This window comes from Chenopodium album, chromosome 25 (assembly GCF_948465745.1).
Source record: "Chenopodium album chromosome 25, dcCheAlbu1.1, whole genome shotgun sequence".
NCBI classification, from domain to species: domain Eukaryota; kingdom Viridiplantae; phylum Streptophyta; class Magnoliopsida; order Caryophyllales; family Amaranthaceae; genus Chenopodium; species Chenopodium album.
In genome coordinates, this window is record NC_137858.1 from 14,605,984 (window position 1) to 14,620,540 (window position 14,557).

A 14,557-nucleotide genomic window follows, 5' to 3' on the forward strand; every position below is an offset into this window, starting at 1 on the left:
GACATAAATATGGGCATTATCATCAAAAGAATTAGAGAATACAATTAAAAGAAAAGGCCAAGAACTGTAATACCAGCTCCAAACAAAACTCTCAGAAAATAGGTTCATCTAGTATACTGATTACTGAACATCTAAACAAAATTCTAGTACTTAGGAACACCTCATAACATACTGACATGCCGAAAAAAAGAGATGTTACATGTAATTAACACTCTAGTCAAAGAGTGAGAAACCCATATCCTCATCCTCACTTTCCTCCTTCTCTGGCTTCTTCTCTTCCTTAGGTGCTTCTGCGGCAGCTGCTCCACCTGAGGGAGCTGCTGCAGCTGCTCCTCCACCGACAACTGCGGCGGCAGCTGCTCCTCCAATGATCACCTGGACCAAATCAAAAGAAGAATTGAGCAATGTCAGCTGATTCACAACTCTAAACAAGAGTATCACGAGATACATTAGGGAGTCCTCATTGTTCAGTTATGCTACGTAATCTCATTAACCTTGCACAGCCATGTCAAAAACTCAAAATTACATTACATTATATAGCTATGATACTTATAATTTCAATCATCCATGTCCGACACCAAAACATATGGACCAAAAACATGTACTTTGTATTAAGTTTTCAAAAAATAGCCGAGAAGAACATGTCTCACTATAAACACTTTCTTATACCATATACCATAATACCAATGCATATACGTACACCTTCAATTACAGTAAGCAGGGGAACTCCTATAAACTTATCTGAGAATGTCAATTATTTTTCTTTCCAACAAACTTCTAGGTGCGATCAAACAAGACACTCCTTAACTACTCGAAACCCGTAGCAACCAGGTCACAATCACCTTATAATCAGGTTCATGTGGAACGAACCGACAGGGTCTTTAGGACTAGTTAGATTTGGGTCATATAGCATCTCTGTCATTAAGAGATGATCATGTCATTATCAGATCAATTTATCAATCAATCAAAGCCTTAGGCAATTTACGATCATTTAAATTTATGATTCAAAATTATGATCATTCAAATTTATGATTCAAATTTTACGTTTCTAAATTGTATTTCGGATTAGTGTCTGCTACTAAAGTTTAGTCGTTTCAAATTCAGATCAGATTCTTTTCATACCAAAGCAAATTCAAGTCACTACGAGTTCACATCATCATTAAACTTCAGATCAGATTCAAATCAGGTTCAAATCAATCCAATCACCCAAATTCAAATCCAATTCAATTTTACAAATCAAACAAAAAAAATTAAATTTACATCAATTCAGATTCCAAATTCCAATTCTCCAACCTACAACAACAACAGAAATCCAGAAAACAAAAAATCCAACCATAAAACATAAATTCAGGTTCAATACAATCATAAAGCCATTCAAGTCACTACAAGTTCACATCAAAATCAAACTTCGGATCAGATTCAAATCAACTCTTAAGCAAGCAATCAAAACCCTAAATTAAATCACAAAATCTAAGAAATCATAAGAATCCGACAAACCTGAGCAACAGCAGAGGAAGGGGTGATGTAATTGAAAGAGGATTGAACAGCGCCGGAATCACCGGAACTAAGGGCGGTTTGAACGAGCTTCCTCTGAAGATCGAAGGTGGAATCGGCGGCGGCTTCAAGGTCGCCGGAGTGTTGCTTGGCGGACCAACCATCGCCGGATTTCTTGCAAACGAAGGTGTATACTCCCATTGTCGATTGATTTGCGAAGAAAATTTAGGAGAGAGAAAAGTGAGAAGAAGGTAAGCTTCGAGTTTGAATTACGGCTTTCGAGGAAGAAGGTGAGAGATCCTATGAGGTGTTTTTTATACTATGTGCCTATGTGGTTTTTCCAAAACCCTAGATTGGTTGAATTAATTAACTGAATTTTAAATTTAAATATTTTGAGTTTTTTTTTTTTGGGTGTGTTTGTATGATGTTAGGGCTTTGAAGTTTAGCCCAAATTCTCGTCAAAAAAAAAAATGTTTGGCCCACCCAAATTTTAAGATGCACCATGGTGCACCTATTTATAGGTGCACCACGCCTATACTTTTGAACAATCAGTAAAAAAATCTGAACAATTACAGATTTTGAACATGTAGTAAAAACATCTGAACATTGCAAATTTTGAACATTTAGTTAAAAAAATCTGAACAATTGCAATGCATCATGCCTATACTTTTGAACATTTAGTAAAAGAAATTTGAACCAAAAAGAATTTTGAACATTTAGTTAAAAAAATCTGAACATCACAATTTTGAACATTTAGTAAAAAAAAATATGAACAATCGCAATGCACCACGCCTATAATTTTGAACTTTTAGTAAAAAAATATGAACAATCAAGAAGTTTGAACATTTAGTAAAAAAATCAGAACAATCGCAAATTTTAAATTATTACGAGCTAGACAAATTTTGAACTGACTCGTAATAATTCAATAGTTTTGTAATATAAACTGAACATTTAATGTATACAAAATGAACATTTCTTGATAAAATATGAACATAAAAATTGCATGTTTATGTTCAATTTTTGTGACGTGTTCATAATCTTTTTACTAAAATGTTCATTTTCATTTTTTGTAAAATGTTCAATTTTTTTTACTAAATGTTCAAAAGTATAGTTGTGGTGCACCTATTTCTAGGTGCACCATGGTGCACATAATACTAATTGTTTAGCCCAAATTAGTTTTATGTTTCGTTGACCTTTGTATACATCAACGAACATGATCCATTAAAGATGGAATCAAAATCGAACCAAAAAGATGTCGAATTGTCCATGATTGGGATATAAATAAGATTTCAAGGCACAATTAGAGATGGCAAAGTACAGGATTCGGATCGGGCAGAGCTTCACCCGCATCCATCCATCATTTCAATCGCTCTAACCACATCCATCCATCACCCGCTTCATCCATCATCCATATCCGTCTATCCATCATCCGCAGATGAAACGAGTGGATCGGATGACTAATGGATGAACATTTTATGATAAAAAAATTCACATGAAATTTACTTTATGGTTATTTCTACAATAAGTTATTACGTACAAAGTATTTTTTTGTAAATAAAAAGGAAGTACGAAATACATATTATTTGAAAAAAATTATTTTGCGACATGTAAAGTATTTTTATTGCATATTCAATTATTTCTAATTAAAATTCTTACATTACCTTTATACGAGTATATGTTAAACGGGTGGGTAGATTGGTAGCGGATGAAAAAACCATCATCCACATCCGATCCGATCCATCATCCACTTCATCCATCACCCTCTTTTAATCTATTTATTTTGGGTTTTTGTCCATTTATTTTAAGCTGGTGAATCGGGTTAGCGGATATCCATCTAATATTGTCATCCCTATAGTACAATTTGCACCCTTTAGGGGTTTTAGCCATGAGGTGGGTTTGCTTGATTGTAATCGAACTTTAAGGTATGTGGTCTAGTCCAGATTACATTGTCCGTAATATGTTGCTTGGTGGCCGAAAATAAATAGTGGTAAGCAAATGAATTTTAAGTGTAGAACTGTAGTGTAATATGGTAAACAAATATATAATCTCTGTGGGAACACAATCTTATCCCCAAGATTGTGTTTTTTAATATTAGGTGGGAATGGAAATTATGAAGAAAAATAAATAATTTGGGGGTCATCTTGAGTGATCATGGGAATAAACATTGATTTTCTATCGAATTTTACATACAAATTAATTTTTATAATTTTACATACAAATTCATTTTTATTACCATTGTTTATAATCGGTTACCAAACAAGTTGTGACTTGATTAGCTCTACGACCTTTGTGATGTCAAAGAAGAGATCTTGGGAGTTCTTAATGGCTTCGATTGCTTCTGAGCTGAACATTGCATTTTTTTACGCAAAATAGAAAAATATTATATCAAATCGAAATTAAACGCTCGAGCAAAAGCAAAACAGAATTTTGCATGTGTACGTAGCAACCATTTCCTGCATTGAAACATAAGTACATAATTACTAAAAGTAGTGCTAGGGAAGCTAGTATAAATTTCTATAAACATAGACAAAAGCCATCCTGCATATAGCATTTAGGGTACAGGGAACTACAGGACACCACTACTTCGATGAGATTAAGTTGCAGCATGGTAGGTTGGGATTTCATTAACGTATGCTTCAAAGACTTCAGCAGGGGATAACAATAAGCCTCTATTTATCCCCTTTCTTCACCTTAGTTTGGCATGGAAAATGGTGATAGTCCAGTCACGTTCCAAAAGGGAGGCCAAATCTCTGATAACATTTCCAAGATCAGAATCCTTGTATATGTCTGGGCTCTTGAGCATTTTGGTTGATGCATCAGCATCAGCTTCCAAAAAAACTAGTTGGATCTTCCTCTTCCAAGCAATAAGAAGCCCTTCTCTAATAGCAAGCAATTCAGAAGAGGCTGCAGACAAAGCATTAAAGTTTATGGCACAATTTTCCTGCCATAGCCCTTTAGAACATCAAATAACTCCTCCCCAACCTACATTATCAAAACTCATCCATGACCCATCCGTGTTGAGCTTGAAGTGGCCAGCTTGAGGTGGAGCCTTAATTCTGCTAGTTGGGGTAGCAGAAAAGGATGGCAAATCCAAATGTCCCTGTTTTAATTTAAGAGAGAAAAGATAATCCACTAGGAATTTGTTGAAAGTTGATTGAATAAATACCATTTTCCGTTCAAAAATTGCCATATTCCTAGCTTTCCCAAGGTGCCAAATGGCTACCAAAAAATTAGTTTTCCAATTAGAATTCCCATTAACTTTAAAAGCTAATCAACCTTGAAGATTAGAATTATAAAACTTGTGAAGATCAATAGAAAAGGAAGTGAATTTTTCAAAAACCAATTAAGGACCAAAAGGCTGTAGAGTTAGGGCAATCTCTTAAAATTTGTATAGAGTCCTCTAAAGGATTTTCACATCGAATGCAAATAGGGTCAAAGCATAAAATCTTTTTCTTTAGAGCACTACAAGTTGTGGTAAGATATCTCTAACCAAATTCCAAGCAATCATTTTATATTTATAGGGAACTTTTATTTTTCAGAGATTTTTCCCCAAGAGAAAGTGGAAAGAAAGGTGGTGTTTAAAAGGAAGGAAGGTGTAGACACCTAAAAATGTCTCCCCAAAACCAAACCCGATGATGAACAACCTTTCACCGCCACTATTGGTCGGGTTTAGTATTTAATCCCGAGAGTGCTTAAAAATCATATTTAATTAAATTCGTATTTCTGAATAGTCCATGGATCAGTTTTGGTGTTTGGTAAAAGCATAGTTTTAATTTCAGCCCAGACCTTTTTATTTTGGCCCAAACCTTTTATTTTATTTATTTTCTTATTTTAGCCCGATTTTAATAAATCAGAAAAATGGCCCGAAATAATCCATCGGCACCTAAATGCTGAATAAAATTAGGGTTAAAAGTGAATTTAGACGGAAAAAAGGACAAAACTGTCCCGTGTCACGACAAGGAATCCCGCGCCACGGGAAACATTCCCGTCTGACGGAAAAATGTCCCGTGTCACGGGAGACCTGATGTGACACGGTACAGTTTGTGTCCCTTCCGCGTAAACCCTAACGCGTTTTCTTCCTCCGTTTGTTTAAAAGTCTCCCGTGTCACTCAAAAGTGTACCGTGTCACGGGATTATCTCCCGTCTGACGGTGGAGTTTACCGTGTCACGGTACACTTTGCCGTGTCACGGGATACTGTTTTAGGGTTTCTGTCATTTTAGGGTTCCGTGTGTTCCCTCAGCACATTTTTCCTATAAATAACCCCTCATTTCTGATGTACGGGGCATCAAATACTCTCATTTTCTCTTCTATGCTCTAGCCTAAACACTAGCCTACCCTTCTCTCTTGCAAAATACCTTCCTTAAGCACTCCAAGGAGTCCATACTTTACCCGGAGTTCTGTCATTAAACTACGGCGTGAAAGGTAGAACTGTTTGAGGGTTTGGCCCCAAATCAATTCTCATTTAATTTAATTTAATTCCATTTTAATTATTGTTTAATTAATTTTCCTTTAAGTTACTAACGCGTTTATTGTTTTTTATAGTAGCAAGCAAGCAAAATCAAAGTAAGGAATCATGTTCCTTTTATTTCTATTATTTTTCTAACGATTTTATATTGTTGGATTTATTGCTATATTGCTTCCAATATTAATGTTTGTTTATTCTATATTTATGATCACCATATTGCATGTTTAAAGGGAATATGTAATTGAATGTAACGACTAATAAGATAATTTGGACAACCGGTTTAGGTTCCTTTTAATCTTACTATTAAATCGAAGTGATCACTAATAATTGGAATTATATGTTGCATTAATATTCAACCAATTTAGCTTAATAATAGTTTGGAGCGAATTTGAATTTTGTTTGTATGCCTTTGAGATCACAGGAATACTTTTCAATATAAGAATCGAGTAGAGGCCAATACGGGCGAATGTGACTCCATGACTCACTTCGTATATTCATCCCCGATCCTCCTTTCGTGGTTCCGAACCATATGGAGTTAGTAATCTCATGGATTATGAATGGGGTGTAACCTTCACGGGTCAATCGTTGTTGCCTATCGTTGTCCCTTAATCGTGGTTGCCTTTTATGATCCGTGAACGGTTTACAAGTTCCTTAAAAACTTGTTGGCGGCTCCCTACTTTCCTTGTCCTTAATCGCGTTCCTAATCGTATATGTCAATTCTCACTTCCTATGAGTGCCAAGCATATTCACACCATGCTTTAACGTAGGCGCACTTCGAGCGACGCCTACAGAAGGTAAGGTAGAGTTATAAGCAGACTTGATAGTGAAGCTACCATGTTTTTCAAGAGAACATTTTAACCTATCCTTAACCCGAATTAGTTTAGGAAGAGGGTGAGCCAAAATAGGAGAGCAGATGTGGGAAGGGATTAGGTGTAAAACATCATTCAAAGACCATGAGTTGTTCCTAATAATGTTAGAAGCACGCCAATGTCCTCTAGAGTTTGGAATTTTGATATTAGGAAGAAGGTATAGAGGACAGTCACCAATCCAGTGGTGAAACCAAAGATATGTGTCCTCTCCGTCCCCAATATTAACAATAATTCAAGATTTGAGGATGTTTCTACCGGCAAGAATATCATTCCAAATAATAGAGTTTGTTTTTTTTTTTTTTTTTTTTTTTCAAATTATAGTCTAAAAAACTACAGTATTCAAGATATTTGCTGGTAAAAATTTGGACCAATAATTTAAAAAGATTGAGTTAAAATCTTCCATCATAATCAATCAATCAATCATCAATAACTTAATACTAAAACAGACACCGGGAGTGACACATGTCACATCCTGGTGCTGTTTTTTCCCTCCAAAACTCCCCTTCCCTTTTAAACTTTTTTTTTAGGTTAATATTTGATTCTATAATAATATCATTCTTAATCTCTTAAATTATCTTTATGACATTCTTTTTTACTTGGTGTTCATAATTATTCTATACACATTTACCTAAATAATTATTCCTACGCCTTTTCAATTATTTTTTAAATAGACTATTTTTAGATTTTGCCAAAAAAGTAAAAAGTAATACAAATTGATTCATATAATAGATGTTAAGTAAATCACTTTAAAACATCACTTAATTTTTTTTGCAAATCACGTAATGAAAAAAATCAATATCTTAGTAAAAGAAAAAAAAATTATTATCTTATGCCGATACACTTGATTGAGATGATAAATTTATTACATCAAACATTCATAAATAATCTGCATACTAAAAGATACATCAAACGTACTGACAATCTGCACACTAATCTGCATACTAATCAATATCGTAGTAAAAGAAAATGTAACAATTAGATTAGTGTTGCCCACTATTGATTGTTCTTGCCTTTAATGACTAGAGTAATATTTATTTCCATTGAAATGATATTTAACATAAAAAGTTGATATATTATTTGTAATTCATATATATATATATATGTATATGTATGTATGTTGTGCAGTTTTGCTAATAGTTTTACTGATGGTTTTATTATGTTGTTTGATTAATGTTTGATATTTATTAAAAATGCATTTATAAATAAGTATTTACTAATACGGCCACTAGGCTTGATGCCTTGATCAACCCAAGCCCCACTTGAAAAATTCTCGAATTTGGACAACCCAAAAAATCTATTTTTGTTAATTTTTTGCTTTGCATATTAATATAGATTATGACATTATAATTTCTATATATGTGATGTGTATGTTTTATCAAATTTTATTTGTTAGATATAATTAATTTTTCATAAAAAAAATTAGACTTGCCGTGCACGGCACGGGCCTTAAAGCTAGTTTAGCCGTAAAAGAAAGGTTCCATCTTTTTAAATCTCTTAAACCTAGACCACCTTTAGCCATTGGGTCACAAACGACATTCCAATTAGTTCTAGGAATAAACCTAGACCTATTAACCCGATTCCAAAGAAATTGTTTACAACTTTTTTTAATATCATTGAGGACACTAGTACGCAACATATTAGTTTGCAATGCATAAACAGGTAAGCATTAAGCACAAACTTGATTAAAGTACATGGACCTACCATAATTAGAAGTTTTGCTTGCCAAGCCTTAACTTTAGCACTAGTTTTGGGAAGAAGAGGAAAATAATCAAGATGAGTTAATTGTTTATGACTAATAATAATACCTAGATATTTTCCAAAGTTAGTAGTAATTAAGTAATTTGGCAAATATCACATATAGACTTTCTCACATTATAATATTAACTCATTATTCGAGGAAAAATGGCTGAAGATTTTTGAATGTTGATGGATAAACCTGATATGCTTTTAAAATGCTAAAGAACTTCCATCATAACATTAATATTAGAGGAAGTTTCTTTTCCAAAAAGGAAAACATCATCAGCATATATATAATAAGTGAGAAATATTAATATCTTTGGAAAAATTCATCGGCTTCCAAGAACCATCACTAACCCTAACCTGAATCACAGAAGAAAGGCGATCTAAATAAAGGACAAAAATATAAGGGGAAAGAGGGTCACCTTGACAAATGCCTCTCAAAGGGGAGAAAGATTCAGTTATTTCACCATTCCATAAAAGCGAAATGGAAGGAGAGCAAATACAATTTAAAATAAGATTAACAAGGTTAAGAGGGATGTTAATACCAAGAAGAGTATCATTGATAAAACTTCATTCTAAACTGTCAAAGGCTTTTGTTAGATCAATTTTTCTTGAGGAATTGTTCAAATCTCATAAAGGATTGCATAAGACTCCACTTGCTGCAATTCTTGAGGTTTTTTTTTATTTTTTATTTATTTATTTTTGGGTTCCTTACACATCTCGCAATTCTTAATTTTTTTAGATTTACATGCTATCGCTGCTCTATATTCACGTTACTTCGGTACATCCTATTACGTATCACAAAAGCGATTGTCAATGTAGAGCTTGTGGATAATGTGAAAATCAAAGTGTTTTAACAATCATAAACAAACATATATATTGATTACTAACTTTAAACAAATGAACTAATTTACGATCTTAAAATTTAACCCTCTAAATGCAAAACACAATGAGGATCACCATCTTAAGTAACCCTAGATTTATGATTGACCAACCGTTAAAAATACAAGTAACCCATGATTTATGACAAAGTTGTCCTTAAAAATACTAGATTAGTAATCATGTAATATTAACAAAGTAACCCTAAACTGCTTGGATTGGGTAGTAAAAGTCAAACCAAATAAAATAAAATTGTATTAGGAGAGGAGAAGATAGTGATGGTGCATTGTAACTTTGTAAGGAATATTATGTAGTGATGGCTTGGTGTGGTGATAGGTGAAGAAATAACTATTTCCCTCATTTAAGGAGTAAGAGTTAAACTAGGGGGGTGGGGGTAATGAATCCTCCACCAAACACCTTATCTCCCTAAAGCAACACTATTAATTTCTTGTATTTTTACTAGCTTGAATTTTATTACCCTCTTATTTTATTACCCTCAATTCACATAACAAAGTGAGTAACCCTTAATTTATTATGACCGATCCGCCTTATTAAAAATACGAGTAACCCCTGATTTATGACGGTGTAACCTTAAAATACAGACAAAGTCACGAACCTCTATAATACTCTACTTGTCATTACGTGAAAACAAAGAGAAAAGTGATGGAGATCATACTCGATCTAATTATATCACTAGAAGCTTATAAAAAATCTTGGAAATTTTTAATTACCACTAACTCACTGAAAGTATATTTAGTACTCCCTCCATTTCATAATGATGTTCCTGTTTCGCAAATCGATGCAAAATTTTAGCCATCTTTGACCGCAAATATCTTTAATCTCACACTACCAAAAATTATAAAAGTTAGATATTAATAATCTACTCACCAAGACGAATCAAACTAGATCCCACATGACTATATTTGCTCTTATAGATTAAGAGAAATTTAGAAAATTCTCTCTTTCTTAAAAAAAGTCAAAGATTCAAAACAGAAACATCATTGTGGAACGAAGGGAGTACCACTACAAGCATAAATAACACTACTCCGTAATATTCAATGAATATCCAATACTAGTACATAGTATTATTTGACAACTCAATGTTTCTACTCTAAATACAAATATACATTTGCACATACATATGTGAAATTACTTATATACCCCTGTTATGTATGAGGATATACATAACGGTTATTCCTTTCAAGCACTCATGTTATGGAGTATTCTTTGTCTAATAAAATAGTCCTACAAAATACTCCTATATCCTACCATAAGATTCCTTTAGTGGCACAAAAACCTTCATGCTGCCTGCTTCAATACTTTGGAAAATTCGAAGAATATGATGTGATATGGGGAGTAATTAACTAATTACTAATTTAAGTACAAACAACTCAATCCACCTTGGTAATACTGTTTTTCTAACTTTAATCCAATAAAATCTAATTCTATATATACAACTATACAAGCATATATGATATATACAATCCAGATATGACTATATAAGCATCAAATACATATATTTTTTTTTTTAATATTTCCGAGTGTATAATTTAGAGAATTTGTCCCTCTTTTGGCGTAAAAATTCAATTGTTTTTGTTGTTATTGAAAATTTGTGAAAAATTCACGAATTGATCACGTAAGTACTCGTAATTCTGAGTAATATTTTGTCTTAAATCTTTATAAAGTAAAATAAAGTACGAGTATTCGAAAAATTAAGTGAGTTGTTTTGTTCTAAAAAAACAAAAAAAAAAAAAAAAATAAATAAATTGAATGAGTGTTTCTTGTTTACGTATGGTGTGGCTAACTTACAAGATGAAGAGTCAAAAGCTAGCTATATAACTAAAATGGGTTAGCTTAATTAGTTGAGTAAATTAGTTGAGTAAATTAACATCCTCAAATCGTAAAATGTGCCATTAAATTAAATTACCAAATTCTCTCTCCTCACGTTACTCTTTCACTCAATTTCTCTTTGCTCTTCTCCCAAAACCAACCCACCACTATCTCCTCGGTAATTTAATTACCTCCTTCCTCTCTTTTCCTTGCTTCCTTTTTTACCACATTGTCTCGGTGAAATTTGGGGACGAAATTTTTTTACTGCTTAATTTACCATCAATGCTATTCAAATCTTTCAATTATGCAATTAGGTCATGTCATGAAGCTACTTAAACAAAAATATTTAATCAATATGTTTCTCAACCTTTTTAAAAGCGACAGAATTCTTAAAAATAGTGTTTGGATGATAAAACTCTCTAAAATGTTTATTTACTTATATGTCCTTATTAATGTTAAAGTATGCGGAAGAAAGAATAGTATGCATACATATATACCCATAAAATAGTTGTTTATATATTTTTTCTCATTGATCCTACCAATAACTAAATTTGTGACATAAGGTCAAACAAAAGAGCTCCTCGGACATGCATAACTTATTTATGGCGCGTGCATTGAACATGTTAACCCACTCTAGTTAATCCAATTGTTTAGTCTTTTTACATTGTTATTACTCACAAATTAAACACTACCTTGACCATTTGTGATTTATACTTATGAATTATGATAAAACATGTGTTTAATTGAACTAAACTGGAAGAACAAGGCATGTTTATGATCAAACCCTTTATCTTAAGATATTTCCACCTACAATTACAAGCAGTGGAGATCAAACTCTTGATCTCAAGGTTATAAAAGTAAATCCCTACCAATTACAATAAGGGTTTGTTCTTTTCAGCTTAATTTCAGTTCAATTCAGTTCCTAATTTCCTTCTCTTATAAACAATTCAATTCAGTTCCTAATTTTCTTCTCCTATAAACAATTTAATTCAGTTCAGTAAAATCAAAACAGATCCTAAATTAAACTTGATATTGGTGTCGAATATGAGTTCCCGAGTCCAATTATATTTACCACTACACGACAAGGTTACAAGGGGCTTAATTAACCCATGAATTATACAAGCCACGTAAGGTTTAACAAGGGTTTTATGACTTTTATCTAGTTTCACGCCTACTAAATTAAAAAACTCTGACACATACACATTAATTAAATTAAAATTAATCATATTTAATAGTCACAAAAAGGTTGGAATTATGTTACTCCCATACGAAGGAAAAAGACAATTAATGGCTTGCTTGCTCCAATCTTTTAAAGTTTACCTTTCACACTCTCCTAAGTTGCACTCTTAAGTCTTGTATTTGTCATTAATATCACTCTTTTTATTCCCAAGGTACCCTCGTGTTATCTATGACCCGGACCCTGAATACCTTGATTGTACCCGATTTGTTTTTTGTCCATTTTATTTGCTAGACTTATTTGGAAATTCGTTAATCAAGGTTAACCCACACGAATCTAATAAGTGTTGTTTAACATAGTAACAAAAGTTGTTTTTATTGTTGTCTATTTCATGTGGAGGGAATAGATTATCCGGAGTATATGTATTTAGAATTACATAAGTTTATAGTTTATAGTATATTGTATTAAGTAATTCGTAATTTATTTTAGCAGATGCATACAAGTGATAAATTTAGTATTGAACATGCATGCTCTTCTCTTGTTCTAACGAGTCTCTGTATGCTCAATTTCTAGTCTCAAATATTGTTTCAATACTTAAATGGTTACATTGTAGTTTAGTTTGTTTAGGTGTTTGCAGAATTGATCTTAATGTTCTAGCCACATTCATGAATAGAATTGATAAATTAACTCTTGTATTCCTCCAAATCAAACATGCTACATGGCAGCATCAAGATGAAATAGTATAGAAATGATTAGCTTATTCTCACTAGTTGTTATGAATTTTGAGTGTGCTTGTTTGTATAATTTCAAACACATTTACTCTTTTACCATTGTCATTGGGTATAATAGCTAAACACTAGCCTATATTGGACATCTAGCTATTATGGAGTATAATATAAGGATAGTTGTGCGTCATATCATATCATGCCCACTTACCTTAAGCCTAATCTATTATATACAATGATGTCTTAAAATTTTTAATAGAGCAACGCAAGCATGAGCTAAACTCATGTTCCATTGTTGTGTGGTGCAATGGACTAGCTCAACCCAGTGCCATCTTTATAACAACATAACAACAAAAACAATTATTTGGTTTACCTTATAGTCACTTATCATGCTTATGACTCAAACTAAATAGGCTTCTGATTAATTTTTTGTAAGCTTAAATCTTAACTTAATATACCGTAAAAGATGAAACAGAAGAAATACAGAGTAACTTATAGCACAAATATGACAAATTGGTACCAAAACAACCATAAAAAAATTTAAAACCCCAACCCAAATCTTGCAACCCCCTAAATAAAGACGAGTTTATAAGAGTGGATAAAAGCGTATCTTACACTCTGACAAGAAGGGCAGTTTTGTCATGTTCCCCAAATTTTCATACACCAAAAATAATTAAACTACTAATTACAGTTTATTAACTACTAATAATATAAAGGGTCATTAAGAACAAACAAAAACCCAAAAAAGCAACACTCTTGTGGCGCCGATATCACGGCACTTGAATAACATTTTTATATTCAAAACCATCCAATTTTTAAAATATCCTCCTCATTTTCTCCCTTATTTTTGGCTCCCAATAAACTTATACTGTAGTATACTCTTAAACTATGCCTTGAGCATACAACCTTGTGACTCCCTAGCCACCCTACCTTCTCCATTACCAAACACTCCCTTTTTTTTTTTTTTTTTCCTCTCTCCTCCCTTCAAGAATCCAACAACTCCACACCAAACTCCGGCGGCACCGTTTCCGGTAAGAAACCTTTGCTTCGTCTTTTCCTGTTATAAACAGTATCACTATAAAGTTTAGAAAAAATAAGTTCAGCAGAAGTAAGTCCGACCCCTTTTTTTTAGTTTGATATTGGTATGTAGAGTGAAGTATTAGTTAGAAGTAGCATTTGCACATGCACTTACCTCAACTACACAACATTTGTGTAAAGTTTAAGCATGAAAGAGATAAACTTTGTCTCCTCCATAGCTAATCACCACCATTGACCATCATCATCGCCACCACCACCACCACCGTCGCAACCACCACTTAAAACCTCTCATTCCAACCCCCACCATTTTTTTTTTTTTAAAAAAAGAACAACAATTAA

The 14,557-nt window shown here is 32.9% G+C and overlaps 1 protein-coding gene across 1 annotated transcript; it reads right to left on the minus strand.

Annotated features, from left to right (window-relative positions):
* On the minus strand, positions 1–1,784 carry LOC145613526 (large ribosomal subunit protein P3-like). The gene is made up of 2 exons (XM_081668642.1): positions 1,498–1,784; positions 1–375 (listed from the first exon to the last, which is right to left on the minus strand). Exons 1-2 carry the CDS (start codon positions 1,693–1,695, stop codon positions 214–216), a joined length of 360 nt encoding a protein of 119 aa, XP_081524768.1. The 5' UTR covers positions 1,696–1,784; the 3' UTR covers positions 1–213.
* Positions 1,785–14,557: the final 12,773 nt, after the last annotated feature.

Excerpts from the sequence above, each read along its gene's own strand:
- LOC145613526 (XM_081668642.1), bottom strand. The coding sequence starts at position 1,695 with ATGGGAGTATACACCTTCGTTTGCAAGAAATCCGGCGATGGTTGGTCC. Across the intron at positions 376-1,497 it reads CTTCCTCTGCTGTTGCTCAG|GTGATCATTGGAGGAGCAGC; the intron begins GTTTGTCGGATT and ends GATTTGGTCCAG.